A 23,722-nucleotide genomic window follows, 5' to 3' on the forward strand; every position below is an offset into this window, starting at 1 on the left:
GAGCCAGTAGAACAACAGTCTTCCAAGTGAGGTGTCGCAGCTCAGACTCCTCCAGTGGAACAAACCGAGCTGATTTTAAGAAAGTAAGAACTACTTCCAAATCCCATGGTGCAGTGGGAGGCACAAAGGGGGGCTGAATCCTCAGTACCCCCTGTAAGAAGGTTTGGACTTCCGGCAAGGCCGCAATCTTTTTCTGAAAAAACACAGATAGTGCGGAGATTTGGACCTTTAAGGAACCCAATCTGAGTCCCTTATCCAGGCCAGCCTGAAGGAAACGTAGCAGACTGTTTAATTGAAAACTGGCTGGAGGCAAGTCATTCTTCTCACACCAGGCGATATACCTGCGCCATATTACATGATAATGAGACGCCGTCACCGGCTTCCTGGCTTTTATCATTGTAGTGACGACAGAGGGATGGAGACCCTTGTGGACTAAGATCTGCCGCTCAACCTCCAGGCCGTTAAACGTAGCCGCTGTAAGTCCTGGAAGACGAACGGGCCCTGGAGGAGCAGGTCTTCTCTTAGGGGCAGACGCCACGGGTCTTCCACTAGCATGGCCTGAATGTCCCCGTACCAGGCCCTTCTTGGCCAGTCTGGTGCCACCAGTATGGCCTCCGTCCCCTGATGCCGGAGCCGCTTTAGCACCCGAGCCAACAATGGGAGAGGTGGGAAGAGGTACACCAATTGGAAATCCCAGGTCCAGGTGAGAGCGTCCACCGCTATCGCCCCTGGGTCCCTGGTCCGTGCACAGTACATTGCTACCTTGTGGTTCAATCGTGAAGCCATCAGGTCGATCTGAGGGAGCCCCCACAGATCCACTATGGCATTGAACACTTGAGTGTGAAGGCCCCACTCTCCCGGGTGAAGATCGTGACGACTCAGGAAGTCCGCCTCCCAATTGTCGACCCCCGGGATAAAAATGGCAGACAGGGCCTGGACATTCTGTTCCGCCCAGGACAGAATCTTTGACGCTTCTCTCATGCAAGGCATGCTCTTGGTACCACCCTGCCGATTTATATAGGCCACAGTGGTGGCATTGTCCGACTGGACCTGGATTGCCTTTCCCTGTAACAATGGAGCTGCCTGTAACAGGGCATAGTAGACCGCCCTCAACTCCAGCTTGTTGATATGAAGGCCTGACTCCAGTGGAGACCATCGACCCTGTAGGCGGACTCCCTGTGTCACAGCTCCCCAGCCCCTCAGGCTGGCGTCCGTGGTTACCAGAATCCAGTCCTGGATCTGGAACCGTCTGCCTGCCAACAAATTGGATGAATCTAGCCACCACTGTAGCGAGATCCTGGTTCTTGTTGCAAGGCCAATCCTTCTGCGCATCTGCAGGGGGGAGCCGGACCATTTTGTCAGAATATCCAATTGAAAAGTCCTGGAATGGAAGCGGCCAAATTGTATTGCTTCGAATGAAGCCACCATCTTGCCTAGAAGCCGGAGGCAAAGATGGATCTGTACCAGAGGTGACTGTAGGACCTCCCTGACCAGCTGTTGTATTGCAGTGACCTTTTCCATCGGCAGAAAGACTTTTTGTTCCGACGTATCCAGGATCATGCCCAAGAAAACCATCCTCTGGGTTGGAACCAGCGATGATTTGGGCATGTTCAGGATCCACCCGTGGTCTCTTAGAACCTGTATGGACAGATTGAGAGCACTGCTTAAAGCCTCCGCCGACCCTGCTTTTATTAGCAGATCGTCCAGGTATGGCACTACATTCACCCTCCGGAGTCTGAGTAGTGACATCATTTCCGCCATTACCTTTGTGAAAACCCGCGGGGCTGTCGACAGGCCGAAAGGTAACGCCCGGAATTGGTAATGGTCGTTCCCCAAGGCAAACCTGAGATAGATTTGGTGTGGGGGCCAGATAGGGATGTGTAGATAGGCGTCTTTGACGTCTATAGAGGCCAGGAACTCCCCTCTTTCTAGGCTGGCGATCACAGAGCGCAAGGACTCCATCCTGAACTTGAACACGCGCAGGAAGGGGTTCAGTGACTTTAGGTTCAGGATGGGTCTTACTGAGCCGTCTGGCTTCGGTACCAGGAATAAGTTGGAATAATATCCCTGGCCCTGCTCCGTGTCTGGCACCGGTACAATTACCTGAGACTGAAGCAGCCTGGTAATGGCCCCCTGAAGGAGCACCTGATCTTCCTGGGATGCTGGAAGTGCCGACCTGAAGTATCTTCTGGGAGGAGGCTTGTCGAATTCCAGCTTGTAACCTAGTGAAATGAGACCCCTGGCCCAGGGATCCAGACCCGAGGCGTCCCACACATGGCTGAAATGCAACAATCGCGCTCCCACCGCGAGAGAGTCTCGTGGCGGGAAAACCCCGTCATGCTGCAGGCTTAGAGGAAGTCGCGGCATTTGGACGGTCCTGGGTGTTGGAGGTGTTAGGCTTCCTAAACTTGCCTCTCGTGCCCCTGCTGGCATTGGAGGCGCCCCTAGCCTTGGGGCGAAACCTGTTCCCACGAAAGGACTGTTGGGAAGCACCTGTGAAGGTACGTTTTGCAACCGTGGGGGCTGATGGAAGGAAGGTAGATTTTCCTGCCGTGGCTTTGGAAATCCAACCGTCTAATTCACTGCCAAACAGCCATTCTCCTGTAAAGGGAATACCCTCCACACTCTTCTTTGAGTCTACATCTGCAGACCACTGACGCAGCCACAAGGCCCGTCTGGCTGAAACCGCCATGGCTGAATTGCGCGCGTTTATTGCGCCCAATTCCTTTTGTGCCTCGCACAGGATTTTTGCGGTATCCTGAATGTGACGCAGGCTGTCCCCTATCTGGGCCACAGTCATGTCACCCAACAACCCTTCCTGAATCTGGGTTGACCAGGTATGAATTGCCTTGGCCATCCAGCAGCTGGCTAAAACTGGACGCTGGGATGCCCCACTGGCCGTATATATGGACTTGAGGGTAGCTTCCAGCCTTCTGTCCGCCCCGTCCTTAAGGGTGGATACCCCTGGGACTGGTAACAACACCTTTTTAGAGAGGCGGGAAACAGAGGAGTCCACTACCGGTGGCTCCTCCCATTTCTTTCTGCCCAAAGGTTCAAAAGGATATGCATTTGTGAACCTTTTTGAAAGAGTAAACCTCTTATCAGGGTTTTGCCATGCAGCCCTGAAAGCAGTTTCTAACTCTGCCTGCTCAGGGAAGTACACTGGCTGTTTCTTCTGAGTCATGAAGAAAGGATCTCCTTCTGTGGATGCCTCTACTGGGAGATCTAAAACATCCCTAATGGCCCTGATAAGGGGCTCGGGACCATGCACTGCCGCCTCAGGAGCTGGTTCCTGCAGACCCTGCTCCTCACCCTCCTCCAATATGTCCTCATCGTCCTCATCTGTGTCAGGATCCATAGCAGTAGCCTGCCTCGTTTGAGGCTGTGCGGGAGGAGGAGGTACATTTTGGGTATGAAGAATATCCACCCTGGCAGCTAACATGGACAATTCCCTCTGAACCCTCTGCGTCTGCTGAGTGTTAGTGGAAAGCTGTGAAGCCACAGAATCCAACAAGGTTTTTATGTTGGAGGCCCACGCAGGCTCCTGCTCGTCTGCCTGCGACTGCCCCGCAAGCTGTGGGGGAACCCCACTGATCTGGGTGTCAGCACTACTGGGCTGAGGTGACATACAAGCCTCACAAGTAACCTGGGACTGTGACTTGGGCACAAACTTGGTGCTACACACCATGCAAGTGAACTTTTTCACCATGATGAGATAATACTACAATGTCTGTAGTAACAAACACAACCCCCACGCAGTCACACACGTGCACACAACTGCTGGATGTGTTTCCTCTGAGTGAAAACAGACTATGTGCTTGCTTTACTGTGTCTGTAACTAATCAGTGGGGAAAAAACAGAGCAATTGGGGAGCCAAGTGCACCCTTAACCTGAACTCACAGATCTGGGTGAGCTGGTAACGCTAAACACAGTGATATAAACAACACAGTGTCTGAGTAAGCTAGATAGCGCAGCAGCGCTAAATCGCTATAAAAACCTGCTGTCTCTGCCGTGCTGCAAGTACCCGGATCCACCACGCCAGTGAGGAGCCCTGTAATGGAGTCTGGCAGCGTGTGAAGAAGCAGGAAGTGACAGCGCGCGCCCAGCAGAGCTTGGTCCCGCTCTGAGTGAAGCCCCGCCCCCTTACACGGAGCTGGCGCTTACATATATTTATACTGACATTATTAAAGGTGTAAAATATATATCATACATTATACCCTGAGGGGTGTCCCTGGTGGTCCAGCGGCAGCACCCCTATGCCAGTTATCAGACGCGGTGTTCACGCGGTCCCTGCTGGAGAGCCGCCATTACTAGCCGTCGTCTTGCCGCACCAGCAATGGCTGCGGGGACCCCTTGTGGGACCCCCAGCCTGTACTCACCACCGATGTCTTCTGACCTGTCAGGGGTGTGCGGCGGCTAGGGGACTTGCTCGCTACAGCGCAATGCTGTGCGGTGACAAGTCCCACGCAGGACTGGATTGTCCTGTAGCAGGGTCAGCTCTGCACCTGAAGAGGTCGGGGACTGACCCTTCCCCTGACACCCACGAAGCAGGACAGCTGTGTGGTCACTACAGCGCCCCAAAATAACAAACTTGAAAATAAATGTGGAAAAAACTCTGGAGCATCCAGAAGCACTGCCTCTCCTGAGGCACATTTTTCAAAACTGACTAGTGGAGGGAGATTGAGGGGAGGAGCCAGTGCACCCACACTGAAAGTTCTTTTATGTGCCTGTCTCTCCTGCGGAGGTCTCAATCCCCATAGTAGTGAAGCCCAGTATCCCATTGGACGGTAGAGAAATACTATTTTCACTATCATTCATATGGGATACTGAGGTCTCAATACATTGGGGATGTCCCAAAGCTTCCAGAAGGGGTGGGAACGTGCGAAGCCTGTTGCAACACCACCTGCCCAAACTGGGTATCATCCTTGGCCAAAGCGTCAAATTTGTTAAACTTGACAAAAGTATGTTGACCTGACCAAGTAGCAGCTCTACAAAGCTGCAATGCTGAAACACCCCAAGCAGCCGCCCATGATGCGCCCACTGCTCTTGTGGGGTGAGCTCTCACAGAAGCCGGTATAGACAAATGTGCTGCCCCATAGGCCTGCTGTATGGTGGAGTGGATCCACCTAGCAATTGATTGCTTTGAAGCCGGACAGCCTTTCTTTTGAGTGTCATAAGCACAAATAGACTCTCTGTCTTACGAACACTAGCAGTCCTTCTGACATAAGGCCAAATGGTCCTGACCACGTCTAAGACTTTAGGAAAATCCTGGTGCCCTAAGCTGGAAGGCACTCTAATCAGCTGGTTCAATGGAACGCCGACATAACCTTAGGTAGGAACTGTTGTCCTGTCCCAAGTTCCGCTCTTGAAATATCAGGTAGGGACTCTTACAGAAAAGAGAGCTTATCTCGGACACCCTCCTGGACAAAGCCAGAGCCAACAGCATCACCGTCTTCCAGGTGAGATCTCTCAACTCGTTGAATCCAAAGGTTCAAATCAAGCCGACTGAAGGAAGGCTAGACTTCTCACACCATTCCACGTATCTACACCATATTAAGGAGTGGTTGCTGCTGCTGTAATGGCGCCCACAGCATGAAGAAGACACACAAAGCAGTGTATAAGTGCACTTTCTAGCTCTGGTCCCGCTCTGAGCTAAGTCCCACCCCTCTAAAGGCGCCATGGCTATACTTATATTTATACTGGTGCCGGTGTTAAACCTGTTAACAACAGGTCAGAACATGCCCTGGTGGTCCAGCAGACTTGCATACCACAGCCTTCGAGGCCCATCTGGGGCAACTAGAATTGCCTCCACCTCTTTGGCTTCAAATTCTTCTCAATACTCTTCCCAACAGCGGGAGAGGAGGGAACAGGTACACCATATCGTACAACCATGTTGTAGTCAAAGCATCCACTGCCTCTGCCTGGGGATCTCTTGTCCTCGAGCAATACTTGTCGACCTTCTTGTTGACCCTGGAGGCCATTAGGTCTATCTGTGGCACTCCCCACAGATCCACAATGCTTGCAAATACTTGGGGATGCAATCCCCATTCCCCGGGGTGAAGGTCATGGCGACTTAGGAAATCTGCTTCCCAGCTGTCCACCCCGGGAATGAAGATGGAAGATATTGCCACTGAGTGAAGCTCCGCCCAGGAGAGGATCTTGGTTACCTCTCTCTCTCATGCAGGCTCTGCTCTTTGTCCCTCCTTGCCGGTTTATATAAGCAGCCATCGTTGGGTTGTCCGACTGGACCCTGATTCCCTTTGGTGAAGATGTGTGGAGCATCAGGAGTCTCCTGAGGGCACATTTTCTAAAACTGACTAGGGGAAGGGGAAGTAGTTTTATGTGCCTGTCTCCTGTCGGATTACCTCTATGATGCCATTGCTATCACAGCTGAATGTGCAAGTAAATCAGAGTCATCTACTGGTCTTGAACTCTGAAATTAACCAAATAAATAGACTTATGTAAAGGTTAAGCTTTTTAACATTATCAACCTGCTGACAGAAAGCGGCATTAATAAAAGGCAAACATCATGTTTACATTATGGCCCTTATTCTAGTTCACTCTCTGACAAAATCCTTCTTAGATGGACAAAACCATGTGCACTGCAGGTGAGGCAGGTGTTACTTGTGCAGAGATAATTAGATTTGGGTGGGGTTTTACTTCAAAGTGAGATCTATATTGCAGTGTAAAAATAAAGCAGCCAGTATTTACTCTGCACAGAAACAAAATGACTCACCCAAATCGAATTCTCTCTGCACATTTTAAATTTGCCCCCCCCCCCCCCCTGCAGTGCACATGGTTTTGTCCATCTAAGAAGGATTTTGTCAGAAAGAGTGAACTAGAATAAGGGCCTATAAACAAAAGGCAGGCCTTGAAATATGTGGTGGTTGGGGTAAAATAATATGAAACCTAAAGTAACATATTGAGAATACTCAATATGTTTAAATGTTATTGTGGATATATTGACCTTGTGACTGGTCATTAGGGCGCACATTTACCAAAGCTTCTAAAAATGAAAATATTCTGTCTATCAATTTCTAGGATGCAATAGAGAAATGATCATCATCTTTAATTGATTTTTAGGGCCAGATGTATCAAGCTTCAAAAAGTGATAAAATGGAGAGTGATTAACAAGCAGCCACTCAGCTCCTAACTATCATGTTGCAGGCTGGGCTTGCAAACTTATAGGTAGCTGATCAGATGGTTGTTTATATCTCTTCAAAGCTTGGATACATCAGGCCCCTAGAAGCTAGAGTAAATGTATCCCTAGTCGTTGTTTCCGCTTTTGTTGCTTTGTGTTGCTGTTAATTTAACCGAAGATCTCATCTACATTTATGTAGGTCTTTTAAAACTATTTTCTCTTTTGTCTCACTCTCCTCGTAAGATTTAAGCTTCATAAAACCGTATCTATTAGGTAACAATGTTATTCCGGTTGAGTCTCTCATATGCAAAATGCTTGGAATGAGAAGTATTTTGGAAATTTCCGTATTGTGGAATATTTCGATAAATAGGACCCAAGACTAAACAAAAAATGCATTTAGGTTTCATATACACCATATGCACAAAGGCACTGGGGTATATTCAATGGTTTTTGTGAGCAGCGACAGCGAGCACGGTCTGTATTCAACTCCCCCCCCCCTACACATGCCGTTCCCTCGTTGCTGGGTTTTACAACCATGTAGAAATGTCGTGTGCGGCCGCTAAAACAACTCCCTGTACTAGCCGTGAGTCTCACTGTTTGGGGGAATCCTCGCCATCATCTGACAGCGAGGGTTCCCCCTGAACTGTGAATATGGTGAGCAGCCGGCATGGGGGTTAAGCGGCGAGGGACTCTAGTTTTCGGCGATCACCGCCATTTAACTCCCTTGCCAGCTGCATTGAATATGGCCCAAAGTGTGTGTGTGTGTGTGTGTGTGTGTGTATATATAGGGAGACAACACCTATAGAGGAAATTAATTGCTGGTTCACAACTTGCATTATCTCTACCTTACATATTTGTTCTACAGCGGGTATTCCGTAATCAAATTTTAGCAATTAATACTTCCCTGCTGCAATGCACCCAACAAGAATTATTAATTCTGCCTTTGGGATGTGTTTAGCATCCCGGGGATTTGAATACCAGCAGTCATAATACCTGTGCAAGCATCCTGATTGCTTGGATGCCAAATGTAAGTATGCTGGGCCAGGATAGGGTTAGGCACTAAGGGGAGACTTAGGCTTCGGGGAGGGAGGTTTGGGGTTAGGCAGATAGCAAGGAGGTTTGGGCAGTGGGGGATTAGGTTTACGTGGTGGGATAGAGGATTAAGGGTTAGGCACTAGCGGGGATGGTTAGGTTCAGACAGCAAGAGGAAGGCGGGTAAGTATACTTACCTGATCCCTGTCGGGATTCCCTCCTTCAGGATGCCAGCGTTGGTGTTCTGAACTCATCTGTATGTATACCCTGCCTTCAGACATTTATTTGTGTTTACAGATAAAATGTTCACCATCATCACTACTACAGTGGCCCCAGCCACTCTAACCTTAACTATAAAGTCAATCGCCTTTATGGCTGGCCAAAACAGGTACATAACTGGAATAGTTGTGAATTGTGCCGAATGCTATAGATCTGCAAGGGATACATTTCAGGATTGATATCGGCATCAGGGTATACTAGAGATGGGTGTGCTCTCCCCAACTTGTCCAGGAGAAGGAAAATATGCTCCAGCAGAAACTATGGTGACTGGGTGCTGTCTAGCTGCATAATTAATCACCTTATATTGTTTTATCTATGAAGGTGATACACTTTAAAATAACCACTAAACACCAACATTAACATGTTATGATACGGTATAAAAGGTCTCCCAAATGTACTGTGTCCACAGTAGCTCACACCAAAATAAAAATAAATAGTCTCTCTCTATTAAAGCTGGGAAAGCATTTCTAGGAGTTAGTGTTGCATCATTTGCTCTGTGCATAGATCAGGCAATCCACACATTACCTTTTCCACACATTACCAGCAAGATGTAAAGATAAGTCCAAATGACAGGGTCTCAAAAACACTAGTACCGATGAAAATGAATGGTTGGGTATAGGTTTTTTCTTTTGGATTGCCTCACTTGCCAGTAAGTCTTAACTGAAGATCAACAACATTCAGTAGTGACTCCGAACACAGAAACAATTGGACAGCTAAGGGTGGCAGGTTTGAAAGAAATTCATAACGTAAATCATAATACAGTGATTCGGTGTGGAAAGACTAATTTTGCCATCACTATACCAGATATGACACAAAGCACTCTAATACATGACTACAGCAATATACGCTCAGCTGTGCGACACTAAAAGGTGTCAGCTGGCACCTGTGTTGGAAGGTATAGCACTAAAAGGGTGGGAGTTTATTTTCATAGTGTACCAAAACTGCGATGTAATAAAGAAAAGGAGTTAAAATCCAAAAAAAGAAACTCTTTGCATATTCTGTATAGGTACTTTGCATCAACTGTGGCTTGTGCTATTTGCATGGATAGATGACATGGGAGGAGAGCAGTTTTTTTTTTCTGCAAACATATGAATTTTTCACATCAGCTGTAAATCTTAAAAAGGTGTGCCTAACACCAGTGGTTCCCAAACTGTGTACCTAGGCACCCTGGGGAACCTTGGGACACTTTAAAAAGGTCCCTTGGGTTTGTGGTACAGGATCAAAAAAGTTATTTCTGCTAAAAGTGATAGCCAAAAGCAAAGCTGGTTGATATAAAATAGGTCTACAATTTGAACCACAACTATGTCCACCCCATAACAGAACCCAAGGGTGAACTTAGTTAAGCACACTTAATTATTTTTTTTTTTCAATAAGAAACTTTTGCACCAGGGGTGCCTTGAAAGTTTGGTAACCACTGCCTTACACAAGAACACAAAGATCAAGTGCACCAATAATTACTTATTTCCTAGTCTTCTCAAGAGAATGTTGCTGGTTTTATTTTTATAGCATATTATTTAAATAATATTATTATTTATTAACAGTTTCTTACATAGCGCTCACATATTACGCAGCGCTTTACAGAGAATATTTCAACATTCACATCAGTCCCTGCCCCAGTGGAGCTTATAATCTATATTCCCTACCACATGAACACGCATACACAGACGTTCTAGGGTTAATTTGTTGGGAGCCAATTAACCTACCAGTATATTTTTGGATTGTGGGAGGAAACCCACGCAAGTACAGGGAGAATATACAAACCCTGCACAGTTAGAGCCATGGCGGGAATCGAATCCAGGACCACAGCGCTGAGAGGCAGTAATGCTGACCTTTGAACCATCCGCACTGCCCACTACGTTTTAGTTTATTGGGAGAAATATCCTTTTCTTTACTTTAGAAAGTTAAGGGTAAAAAAAATTGATAATTCATAAATAAAAAGGCACAATCATGCCGTCCATTTAAGGGACCATTTATATATTGTTACAGGTTGAGCCTCCCTTAACCGTGTATTCCAAAAACCGAAATAGTCAGAAAACCATGTTTTTTCTTAGCTCATCCCCCTGTGTACACGGCGGACATCGGAATCCTCTTCAGCGGCATCCCCGGTCCCAAGGATGCATTGCGCAATGAATCCCTGGGACCAAAGATGCCACTGAAGAGGAATCCGAAGTCTGCCATGGACGTCAGAGCATCAGGTAAGAATGAAAAAAAAATCCAAACTCCGCAAAATCCCTTATCCAAAATGCTTGTCGTTCTGATCATTTCGGATAAGGCATACTCAACCTGTATATGCTTACTATACATCTTTTAAACAGACATATAATAAGATATAGATTATCAAATAATAAAAACTGCAAGAATACAGTATTCTCTTTTCTACCTTTATTTTGTTAGAACAATATTTATACACACACACACACACATATAACAACAATAATCCACATTGGTTTATGAAACATAAGGCGGCAGAGGAACCAAAAACCCTTCTTGCAAATAACCATTACCTAGAAATACCAATGATACACTACTCCTTAACAGTTAATATGGTACAGATTGTACAGAATGCAGTTTTGTACATTCATACTTGCAAATTAGCTGCACTTAATTTTTTTCCGCTCTTCGTAATCCATCTTCTGTATTACAGACAGTAAGTGGCTTGATGATCATCGTTGTTTGGGTTTATTAATATTTTATTTTTATACATTTCTGGGTTAGGTGTCCATTAGAGCCTCAAAAAATACACGTTATAGATCACTGAATCTACACATAGTAAGCCCACTTTCAAATTGATCAGTGTTTGCAAAATATGTCAAGAAGATTAAATACTTCCTCAGTCTCAAATACAGGAAGAAATGCAAGAAGCCTGCAGGTCAGGAAATCGATGTCAACATTTGTAGCAAGAAACAGAAAAGAAAACCTTGTACTGCAGGCAGCGAAACTCTTATGTGTCATGCAAAACAATTCCATCTGTAGCATCCCACTTTTATCTGGGAAATGCAAACGCAAATCGCTGTACAGTGAATTATGCTCTTCATTTACTGTACATCACCCATATGCTGTAGTAAAAAAAATTAATGTATAATTTGTATTTCATATTTACTATGCATTATAACTGTTGTATTTGCAAGGGAAATTTACTACTCTCCACAAGCAAAGTTATATGGGGGAATCGAACAAAAAAGCCATGCATGATATTTAGTGGGTTATTTGTAAAGTCTTTGAACATTAACCTTTGGGACTTTGGGACTGTCCTTTTGCATTTTTGGATACCATTAAAATAACTTGGACAATGCTCCCAGGAACAGTCACTTTATACTGACACCGTTACTTATAGGGTAACCCACGCCTGGCATCTTAAAACTTTGTAGGATTTCCACACAAATCATTCTGAAAAAGGGGGATTTCTAGCTATCCCTGTTTTCAGCCTTCTAAGAGTCTATGCCACCTTTGAAAACCATGACGAAAAAGACAAAAGCCATCTCCTTTTATTTTCTTCCAAATGTATCCATTTCAAAAAGGCTTCTGCTTCCCTCTCCTCATACTACCACTTGATGGTGGTCATATATCTGCTCCAGTCCTGTAGGTCACGTTCTCTCCCCCTACTCTCCTTTACACCCAGTACACCAATTTGTTGAATGAATAGTGCAGTACACGATGTGTAGTATAAGCTGCATTATGTAGTATTTCTAGTATTATGCTATAAAGCAGCAGTGGGGAACCTCCGGCCTGTGGGCCGTATACGGCCCCAGGAGCTGGTATTTGTGGTCCGCCCGACGGCTGTACAGCGAGTCAAGTACAGGGGAAATCTCGCGAGAGCTACCGACCTCTCGCAAGATTTCTCCTGTATGAGACTCCCTACACAGCCGCTGGACCACACAGAACAGAGACTCGTAAACTGCGGCAGCCGCCGGAGCATGGGACGGCTGCTGCAGGACGATTTGTAAGTTGTTGTTTTTTTTTTTAAAAGGCCCCCGATTTTAGTCTTTCTGTGTAAGTTTTGTGCTATAGACCATGCACCACTTTAGTTGCCTTTCTTTGTTAAAAGTCTTTGGGGGATATGGCCTTCAGAAAAGTAATCTAGAGGAGACCGCACCAATGACCTTTACAATGGAATTACTTCTTTCTTTCTGCTACCGATTTCTCGCCCTGTGCAACCAAGCATCTAGTGCCTTTCTCACTGCTTGGTTATACCCCTTTTAGACATACTACCCGGGATTTTGGCCAGGTTTACCCGGGAATTTCAACCCAGGTCACTCCCGGGATTTTAGTAACAGACCCCCTTTCACACTACACCTCAAATCGGGGGAAAAAATGGGTATACCCCCTTCACACATAAGCCAGGCTTTTCAAGCATTTCAGTGTTTCATCATTAAAATGGGACACGCACCGGCAGCAAAAAAAAAGCAACATCACATGTTTAAAACTGAAAAACCCGGGTAAACCCATTCAGACATAAGCCGGGTATTACACCCGGGAGTTAAATACCAGGAAAAACCCTGGTCAATTGCAGGTGCTCAGTATCCGGGAGTGAAATCCCGGGTATACCCTTTCAGACATACGCTAGTCCCGGGTCTGGGCGCGTTCATGTGAAAAAACCCGGGATTTTCGCGTATGTCTGAAATGGGTATAACTTACATTTAAGTCACCTGAAATAGTGACTCTTTAGATCCCTTTCATTCTCAGAAGTTTCCATTCTAGTGCTGTTAAGACTATATTTAACCTTTGGCTTCCTTTGGAACTTCTGAGGTCTGGTGATTGTGTCAATTTTTTTGTAAAATATATATATATATATATATATATATATATATATATATACACACATATATATACACACACACACACACACACACACACACACACATACATATACACACACACACACACACACACTCTAAAAGGTTTCCTGTAAACCAATATTCTTTATGTAAGAATATTTTTAGTTATAATATATTAAAGTACTTCCAAATCAGTGTTTATTACAGGTAAATATGTAATATCTGGACCAACTAGGAGGACCTGAAAAATATGTAACATTCACAGGGAGTAAAGACAAGAACTTTCTACTCGAGCACACTAAGGGTTAAAGATAAATTCTTCTGACCAAGGTGACTCAGTTTGACTGAAACCAAACTTTTATTCACACCATTCCTCTGCTAATCTCAAGGAAATAATAAAAGACTAATGACAAACATTTGGAGTGGTAATACTGAGGACAACCTGATATGCAGAATTTACCTTCCGGAGAACTCATTGCATAATTCAGCATTGGTAAACAGCACACAGGTTATTAAAAACCATAGATGGGGAATTCAACATAACCACGGTCTTCAAATTGTCCATCGCACTGTACAGCTTTGTGTTATTTGCTTTCAGATAACACAAGTAAAGCCATCAATGGACAAATATATAAATTTAATACATAAAGATGACAAACGGACAGGAAGCTGGCGGTTAGAAGACCGTCATCCCGATGGAGAGAATCCGGACAGATGTCCAGGAAGTAAAATTACCTTTTTTATACTATCATCTAGTAGTGTGCACACTCAATATCGCTTCTGTGTGTCGTTAATGACCATTGATGTCTGATGAACATGCACATCAATTTGGCTCTATAGCCAAATGACCCATATGTTCAGCGGGTCCCAGAGACTTCACTGAATGATAATGGTCTGCCAGGTTGCAATGGTTCTTGGTGGCCTGTATGATATGGTCACCCAGCAATGTTGGCTGGGATCAGGAGGATGGAAAAGTGAATGTGTGTGTGAGAATGTGCATGGACTGTACAGAGGCGATGTAACTGGATAGGAATGTTTATGAAGGAGATGTGAGCAGTTCCAGGATGTGATAAGCTTGCCTGAAGAGGCGAGACTAGAGGAGTCTCTTATTGTGAGTGGGAGGGCGTTGCACAGAGTGGGTGTACCCCGAAGTAGGTACTCCTGCAATCGTGATTAGGAATATAGATTATAAATGGCCTACCATGAGAAAGTGGCAGAATATTATTTCACACTATGCCATCATCAGTCCACACTGCTAAGCTGCAATGATGAGGAAAACTTTACTTTGTTCTACAGACACTATGGGTGAAATGTAATAGGGTGGGAGAATCAGAAAGTTAGAGATTAAGGGGGAGATTCTCTAAGAATCTCCGCCCCCCTTCGCATACTTAAGGCAAAGGACAGCTCTTGCGTTAAGAGCTGTCCTTTGCGGTGGGAGTCGCCGGGTCCCAGCACGTCCAGGCGGCTCCCCCCTCCCTCACACACCCGGCGCTGCTGCTGCTGCGCCGGGCTCTCCTCCTCCCTGCACCCGGAAGAGGATCAGTGCAGGGAGGAGGTCACAGGTCCGGGCAGCACTGCGCTGTGCTGCCCGGACACAGGTGAGGGGGGAGGGGGCAATGCGGGGCGGCGGAGGGATGCGATAGAAGCCCATTGGCTTCTATGGGGCATCGCCAGATTTTTCTGGCGATGCCCCCCGCCGCGTTAACCCGGCGGGGGATGCTTACAGCATCCCAAAATGCGGTAAAAACCCCCGATAACTGGGTTTTTACCGCATTCCTTGTTTAGAGAATCTCCCCCTTGGTATGAAATCTCCAGTTTTTTTAAAGCTGCAATTATTTAGACTTCAAAACCAGCTTAATTTTGCAGTGTAAAGGATCGCTGCTTTACAAATACCTGTACTGGAGATTTCCTACAAAACCCCTCACTTTCTGATTCTCCCATCCTATTATATTTCACCCCAAATCAGCTGCGAGGTAAATGGAGTAACCTTTAAGGAATGTCCAGGCTGCAAGGCTGTTTATGTAGAGAAAAAGAACAGTAAATTCCCAATTATTTCTATATTAAAAGGATTAAAAGGGAATACTTCTGGATCAAAAGGAGATATGGAAGATTTGTCCTAAAAAAGCTGAATTTATATTATTTTTTCACATTGCTACATGGAAAATCTTATGAAATTTCATAAATATGTTTACACTTCAATAAATCTGTGCAGAATATTTCTCCTGTATAGTTCAGTGAAAGATTCTATTGTTAGGAGGGTGTTTCGCTATTTTTGTATTCCATGATATCCACTTAGTACCGTGACATAAAGATCTAGGCTGTTGCAACAGTATTGGAATGATGAGAAATGTGGGTACTTATATGTTAGTTGGGCGCCCACTAAGCTATTTGCTTCGTTTTCCGCGTCCCCTCGCCACGCTTCGGGCTCGGTGGCTCGCTGTGCTCGCCACACTATATGAAATCACCTCCATGCTGACATGGATAGTGGGGGTATGAGCGTACTAACAATAGTGGGCGCCCAACTAACATATAAGTACCGAAATTTGTAATACAATGATTTACATGATCAGATCTAGGGGCCCATTTATAAATTATTGCATTTACAATGCGATCTGGGCGGAATATTACCACACAGGATCGCATTGTAAAATGCGATGTTAGCACTGGGATGCATCATCCCACAAGCGCAGGGACAGCGCTCTGAAAGGAGCCCATCCCTGCATGCGCGCTTAGCGCTGACCCCCAGCCGACCCCTCTGCCCCGGCGGCAGTGCAATCCCATAGGCTACAATGGGCTATCGCCATCTTAGAATGGCAATAGTCCAGGGATGGGAAGCAGGGGTGCCCGATGTTGATACATCAGGCAGCTTGGCAACCCCCATAGAAACCTATGGAGGAGGCAGCTGGCGGCGATGCAGGGGGGGATTGCAGCAGGGAACGGAGTTTCCTGTTGCAGTCCCCCTTTGGTACATTTGTGGGATACTTAATATTAGCCGCAAATATTGTTTGATAAATGTGGCCCCTACTGTTTATTTATCAAAGCTCAAACATAGACGAAGTTGTGAGAGATACGAGCCAATCAGCTTCTGTCATATTATAAGCGGTATTTAAAAAGATTAGTTAAAAGCTTATTACTTGGTACTTTACCTCATACAATTTTATCTCTCTCCATGTTTTTCTAAATACCCCCTAAAGTGGTAAGTCCACTTAACTACAAATACTGCATGTCACCATTTTTTCTACATATATGGAAGTTTAATTGCGGGTGATTAGTTGCCCTTTAAAATCATCTGCCAAGTAAAGTTTGGGTCATAGTGACCCTAAGCCACATCAATAAGGGATTAATTAGTTTCCTTTGTTGCTAATACTGCCTAACATTTTGTCCATGGCCGATACAGAATGATTGATTTATTTAATTATGTATTAAAAGGTCTTGGTGACATTCTGCTGATAAGCATAGCTTACTCACTACTGTTCTTACTTTGGAGCTCACATAGAAATAACGTAATATCCTGTTCTATGCACCGGATCAATATGCAATAGGTATCAATTATGCATCAATGCCTATTTCTGAAGAAACTGTAAGCTTACGAGCAGGGCCCTCCTACCTCTACTGTATATCTGTGTTATTACCCAGTCTTATTACTAATTGTAAAGCCCAAAACAGTATCCTGGCGATATGCAAGTAAAATTAATGAATGCACTTCATTTCAGTTTATAGATCAGTTACCAAAGACTAAAATTCGACCCACATAAGACTACAAATGAATCCCCTTAGGTATGCCACTGAATCTGAGAATCCACAGGCACATTGTGTAGTTCAAGGACAACTGGTTTATTAGGATAAATAAGTTTGCAATGATAAGAATCCATCCAGTGTATACGTTTGCCCAAGGACACACAAAAAAAAAACGGTCTCTATAAATAAGACATAACACAGTGCTATACATGTAGCAGCATTGTGCAATGGCAACCAGAAGAGAACAATACAAGTAAAGACAACACATACATACAAAGCAGTACAAAGGTGACTGAAAAAAACAACAATGTACACTATTGATACATTTGGAAAATCAGGAAAATATACTCCTAGTCCATAGAATAGGACAGGGAAATTAGGTGGAATTCTGGTGAAGGTGAACCGAACAAACGCTTGGATGAAGTACTGTAACTAATGTGGAAGCTTGTATAAATGCAAATTTGCACACAAGCTCATTTATGTTTTAAAAGACAGACAGAAAAATATAGGAGCGAACCAACGTGTAGTATTTGGAAACAATATTGGCTTGATCAACAATAAGCAAAATGTGAGGCCTGGGAAAGCACTAAAACAAAGAGTAGCGAAAAGGTGCAACTTCAGTGTTTAAAAAAACCCAAATACTCCAAGACAAATAGTGTGTACACACGGTACTATTTGCCTTCCGATATTGACAATATAGTCAACATCTGATCGGAATCGGATGCAGATCGCAATGGTTTTAACCCATATTCTTTTTCTACAGTAAATGAACAATTCACAGATAATTAAATACAGGTTATTAATAGACTCCAGCTTTATTCAGTAATATGAGTCATGCCACTTATAGTAGCCTTATATTTATCTGGGGAGTAGTAATAGGTCTAATATCCTGGGCTTGTACAGAGGCTGATGGTTGTGCTGGTCTGCAGATGATGATGCATTGCCACCTGTGTGTAAATATCCCAGCCTGCTACAGCCACTCTGCACTACAAAGCTGGCTTAATTACTACACCACGAACAGATGTTAGCTTACTTGAACTGTGGCGTAATAGGCAATATACAAATATATTTTTTTTTTTAGCCAAACGCTCACACTGCAGATAAGCTCTCAGTTATGGTCTAAAACAGTGGTAGCCAACCCTAGCCCTCAAGAGCTACCAACAGTTCACATTTTCCAGACAACCTAGCTGCTGCACAGCTGCACTCATTAATCACTGACACATTTTAAAAGATACACAGATGGAGCTAATTAGCTCACTTGTGATTCTGTGAGGAGACCTGCAAAACATGCACTGTTGGTAGCTCTCAAGGACTAGGGTTGGCTACCCCAGGTCTAAAACAATTGTTCATTTGTGGTCTTGAGCATCACAGAAATTAAAGCAAACTCATTAGGTATGTAATAAGTGTAAAAATAATTATAAAAGAACCAAAGGATTAATCAAGTGTTTTCCTAAGAACAGCATGGCCAAGTGGGAATTCATTAGCCGTTTACCAAGAGTCAAATCCCAGGAGCTAAGTAGTCATGACTCCAAGGATATACATGGTGGCACATGACTTTTGTATATGTATAAGGACTCTGCGGAAAACAGATAACAATTGATTGGGTGAGTGGGGTGTTTATACTATAACATATGGGTTCATTTATATTTTCTATATGACAATAAATAGAGGAAACCCAAGTGTAAAGGTGTGTGCACAAGCATCGATTTACTTTCCATTCGATTTTGATTAAATTTCCACAATTCCACCGCCTTTCGATTTGTCCTTTGCGTTCCACTCGATTTCACATTCGATTTGCACTTTTGCATTTGATTATCGATTTCAATGTGCATTCAAGGCACAGTGTACACATTCTATATACCGGATCAAATTCGATTTTGCCTTGCCTGCAGTCTATTTTTCTTTTCGATATAGAGAAAACGGGAGTGCGCATTGAATCAAATGCAGATCGAAAGCATCTTAAAAATTCTATAATCGAAAACCTGTCAAAATCGCAGCGTCTGTGTACACCCCTTAACAGCCAAATCTCACTAGAAGCACATGCAATTAGTGACATAACAGAAGACTTGCACCTTACATAAAAAAACTCAAGTTTACAAATTCAGTTTTTCTTTCAAAATCAAATCATTGTTACATTGGCAAGAAATACAACTTTAGTAATAGAATGTACCCACTGCATTGATTATACTGATGCAGCATTACTCAATAATAGAACGGGAGAGAACTTTTTTACCTTGTCAAGTTCATCGTGTAATTCTGCCAAGCTGGGTCGCAGCAACTTCTCACCAAGGTCTGCAGCTGTGTGCCGATAGAAATCAATCCTGGGCACAGCATCAATGGTGTTGTGCCCAAAAGTCCGCAGATAATAAGTATTGGTATGAGTGTCATAGTGATAGTGATGGCCAGTTCCACCAGAATGAAGACTACCTTCACTTAGCACCGTGTCTCCATTCTGAAAGCTCACCCCACCTCCTCCCTCACCACTTGGCATCTCAGGTGAGCTTCCATCAGGATCTGCCGGGTCCACAAAATTTACCCTAAATCGTCCTTTAGCCTCCTCTCCACCTGAACCACCCCTTCCCCTGTGAGTAATGCCATCAGTAGAAGCTTCTTGCCCACCAGCTGCAGCAGCGGCGGCGGCAGCAGCAGCAGCAGCAGCTGCTGCTGCTTCAGTGACTGGATCCACCTGGAAGCGACTTTGGCTTGGAGTGGGACCCAGAGGCCTCCCATCCAACCCAACATCTACTTGCAGCTCTTCTGCATCTGTATCTGATGGAGGAGGAGGAGGAGGAGAGGAACGAGACATCTGGGAGTAATGAGGGGTGGCTGAGGATTTTCCTTGCTCAGACTGGGCTGAGGATAACTTGCTCTTTTCTTTCATGAGCTGCTTCTCTGGAGCTCAGAGATGAGGATGATGGGGACACAATACACAAAAACCTGCAAAAGAAAAATGTGTGAGACAAAAGTGGGAGAAGAGGACCCAGCCTACTCCACTGTGTGTGTAGGTGTGTGTGCAATGGCACGGCTCAGCGCAGGCTGCTGGGTTTTGTCACAGATGTTCCTCCTCCTCATGATATAAAATGCACCTAATGAAGTGTACGCACACACCCAGCTCTGCTCCAGTGCTAAGGAATGATGAATGTGACTATTGTGCAGAGGAGATGGGAGGAGAGGAGGCGGGAAAAGACGCCTCATTTCCATGAAGGGACAAGTATAAGCTGTGTGTCTCTGTGCATGTGTGAGTGTGTGTGTCCCAGCAGCAGGGCATGCAGCATGATATCCCTGTTACTGTACTACACGTGACTGCCATCAGCAGCAGCATTGCTACCCGCAGCCTCCTGTATGGAGTGTGCTTGTGCGGCTCTGGCATCCCTAGCAGCAGTGCTATCTCCGGGTGACCTTGGGCTGTGCATTGTCTCCCTTCCATCACTCAGGACTCAGGCGCCGGTGACCCAGCAGTAGTACTATTAGCGGTTCTGTGTGTGCTGCTGATGCTATGGATGTGCGGCAGACTGGCGCAGGCTGTGTGCGGGGAATAGCGCTGCCTTATACCATACACGCACCGCTCCTCCAGTGCGATACTTCCTCCCAGCCCGCCGCCGCATGCTATGGAAGTTATGTGCCTGAGACTGATCTGATGGGGATGGGACTGCCGCCCCCGTGTAGTACACACCAGCAGTGCTGCATTCCCCCTCCCCCCGGGGTGACCACCGCCCCCCGGCAGATGCTGCCATGTGTGCGCTCCCCGCTGCCGGCTCTCATGCTGCCCCCCTGGGGAGAGCGGACAGACGGGATGTGCGCCCGCCTCCTCCTACAGCCGGCGCCCGCCACAGAGAGAGAGAGAGGCAGCTGTAACCTCCCCGCTGCCGCCCAGCACCGCGCCCCGGCCCCCAGGTCCCGCTTACCTGCTCTGCCCCGGGCTCCTGTCGCTGCGGGTGTGCGTACTCCGGTGTGATGTCGGGGAGGGGGCGGCTACGGTGACGGTGCTCAGCACACAGTACAGCTGCAGCCGGGCTCCCCTCTCCGTGCAGAGCCTGTGGCCGGGGAGGGAGGAGGCGCATGCGTTCCAGCAACACCCAGCTCTCTGCCAGTGCCCACATTGGGGGCTTAACCCGCTCAACTGCCTGAAGCACGGGTACCTGCGCGGCAGCGGCAGCGGCGGCGGCACAGCTGTCCTGCGGGCACCTGTGTGTGTGCTGTACATATAAATTACACACGTGTTGTGGCCTACCCTGCAGTGTGACTGTGCATCACCCCCTGCTTTTGTCACCACCTTAGGGACAGGATGGTAAGGAGGAGACATAGACATTATTAGACCAGTAATATGGATAGTGCAATATTCTTATTCTATTAGAATAGTACCAGCATAGTAGTACAGGGTGCACAGAATTCCCCACAATTTGCAACATTTTGTCATTTCTACATCTAATCAGATGTGTCATTTAACGAGGAATGACCAGAACGCTTCCTGACCACCTATTCTACTACATGGAGATTCCGTGCAATTTTTTCCTGGTTTGGGTGTAATATATTCATCTAGACTTGAAGAGAGTTAAATTGTGAGAGAAAAATTACCACACAATCAGCTCTTGTCATTTTTTTTTTTTCAAACACAGCCATTTACATGCATATTAGGAAGTGATCGGTCAGTATTTTCTCGCACAACTTTATCTCCTAAGCTTTAATATATAGCCCCTATAATCAGTCAGAGCTGTGGAAGTTTGTGATTTTTGACAACCCATTCCTTAGTAAATCTACCCCTAAAATTAAACCTCTGGATAGGCGGTATTTTTAAGTTGCTCTGATAACCAATACAGTGAGGCAGTGGCGGAACTTGTGAGTGGTTGGCTCAGGTGTTAAAATATAATTTGGGCCCCCATTCTCCACTCCAACCCAAGTTCACACTGGTCCATACACACTGGGTGACTCACTATGCCCAGCGTGTATGGACAGCGATGATCGCGTTCATCGCTGGGGGGAAAGCCGTTCAGTGCATACACACTGAGTGGCTGGCCCCCTGCCCAGCGCCATCAGCGGGAAGAGGATGGCTCTGCCTAGCGCAGTGCTATTCAAAGCCATCCATAAAGCCACTCATCTGCTGGTATTGCCAGCAGATGAACGTCTTTCCCGGCAATGATGCAGGAGTGCGCAGCAGTGCTCATCGCCGGGGCATACACACTGGGTGGCTTTGAGCTGAAAGCCGCTCAAACATGCTGTTTTGAGCGACTTTCAGCTCAAAGTCGCCCAGTGTGTATGGGCCTTTAATCCTCAGGGGCCCTGGTGCAAAGCATCTGCTGCACCAATGGTAGTTCCGCCTATGCAGTGAGTTACCACTGAGCATTGTGTGTGCATTAGGTTTTATCCAAATATAAAAACATGCATGCCACTACACGTGATACTCTATAAAGCTAGTCTATTTACATTTCTTTTTACAAGTAATATGTTTGTTTTTCAGGAATTCAATTCAATGCAATTGCCAACTGCATATTACCACTTAGCACATTAGCCAAACATCGCTAATATCCCTCAGACACTCTGACCATTATGGAAGCACTTCACAGCCATTGTGCTGAATTTAAATGCCGTCCTATTTATGGCTGTTATATTTTGCACAACACGTCTTGATAAATCAGAGCTAAGGGTTATAACTATATGAATCCATTTCACATTCAGGCACATAGGGGCTAATTCGAAATTCCACACAGGTGTGGCTGCTTGAGGCTGATACAGCAGGGATTTTGTTAATACTGAGACACAAGTTTCTTATGCCATTGAAAATCCACCTTTGGGCATCTTGAGATGAACCATCAGATGCCACATTGATAACAGCCCTATTGCAGTTTCTCCATTGGACCATGGCCTCCTGTGTGAGCGGCTGTTCGTCTATGGACACAGCCACTTACAGCAACACCCATGTATCTGCTTAGCCACAACCCATTACCTCCTAGAAACACCCAGTGCAACTCAGATGCAAACACAGACTTAAAGTATCAGCCACCTGTGTGTGGTATCGACACCTGAGTATTTCACAGTCCTGTACATTTATCAATGAGTCACAGCTATATAAAACTTGACGTGTATGATAATGTGCTCCAGCCAATCAGCCCCAACTGTATTTTTTCAAATACATGACAGTTGGGAGCTGATTGGCTTAAGTCCCATTTATCATGCTATTAAATAGCTATAATTTGTTGATTAATGGGCTCCATAATATATTAATTTAAATCCCAAATGAAATATTCCCCCTACAAACTTGTGTTATCATCCTCAAATGACTTTTTCCTCAATTGCTTCAATAATAACCTTTGAAAAAGTTGTCAGGAGAACACGAAATGCGTTAGTAAACACTCCTGTTGACAGAGTTTTTGGGGACATTCATAATTCACCCATCTTGGACCAACTTCCACCTTGATCACTCACCCCCATTCCTTTTGGTTCATCTGGATAACATCGTTTGGGATACCACCACCTGCTTATTTTGGGTACTCCAGCAAAGAGGAGAGCCTCATTCCTACTGTGGAAACAACAACAAGGCCACTCACCCAGGCAGGTTCATGGGATATTGGGTATTCATCCAGTACTTCAAAGTCAGGACGCTACAATTGGGGAATACTCATTTCCATCAAGGAAGCATAATAGCAACAAGCGGGACTGCTATAAGTATATCTTGAATTATATATTCTCTTTTCCCAAATATGTCAACTTTTAGAGATTATTTCAAAGAAATTTACTCAATAATTTTATGCTACTTTTGCCT

The 23,722-nt window shown here is 45.4% G+C and overlaps 1 protein-coding gene across 4 annotated transcripts in view; it reads right to left on the reverse strand.

The window, feature by feature from the left end:
* The window catches only part of SLC12A2 (solute carrier family 12 member 2), a 113,783-nt gene extending 92,728 nt beyond the window's left edge, over positions 1 to 21,055 (reverse strand). Inside the window, exons 1-2 of one of the 4 annotated variants that reach the window (XM_083151556.1) lie at positions 20,871 to 21,055; positions 19,199 to 19,902 (exon numbers count right to left, since the gene is read on the reverse strand). In XM_083151556.1, the coding sequence (XP_083007682.1) occupies positions 19,199 to 19,846 (648 nt within the window). In that variant the 5' untranslated portion in view covers positions 19,847 to 19,902; positions 20,871 to 21,055. Of the gene's footprint in view, positions 1 to 19,198; positions 19,903 to 20,364; positions 20,383 to 20,528; positions 20,663 to 20,870 lie in introns of those variants that run through there. The other 3 variants (XM_083151553.1, XM_083151554.1, XM_083151555.1) reach the window with 3 other exon arrangements.
* Positions 21,056 to 23,722: the final 2,667 nt, after the last annotated feature.

The sequence above is a fragment of the Crinia signifera genome, chromosome 1, assembly GCF_055691185.1.
Source record: "Crinia signifera chromosome 1, ASM5569118v1, whole genome shotgun sequence".
Classification (NCBI taxonomy): domain Eukaryota; kingdom Metazoa; phylum Chordata; class Amphibia; order Anura; family Myobatrachidae; genus Crinia; species Crinia signifera.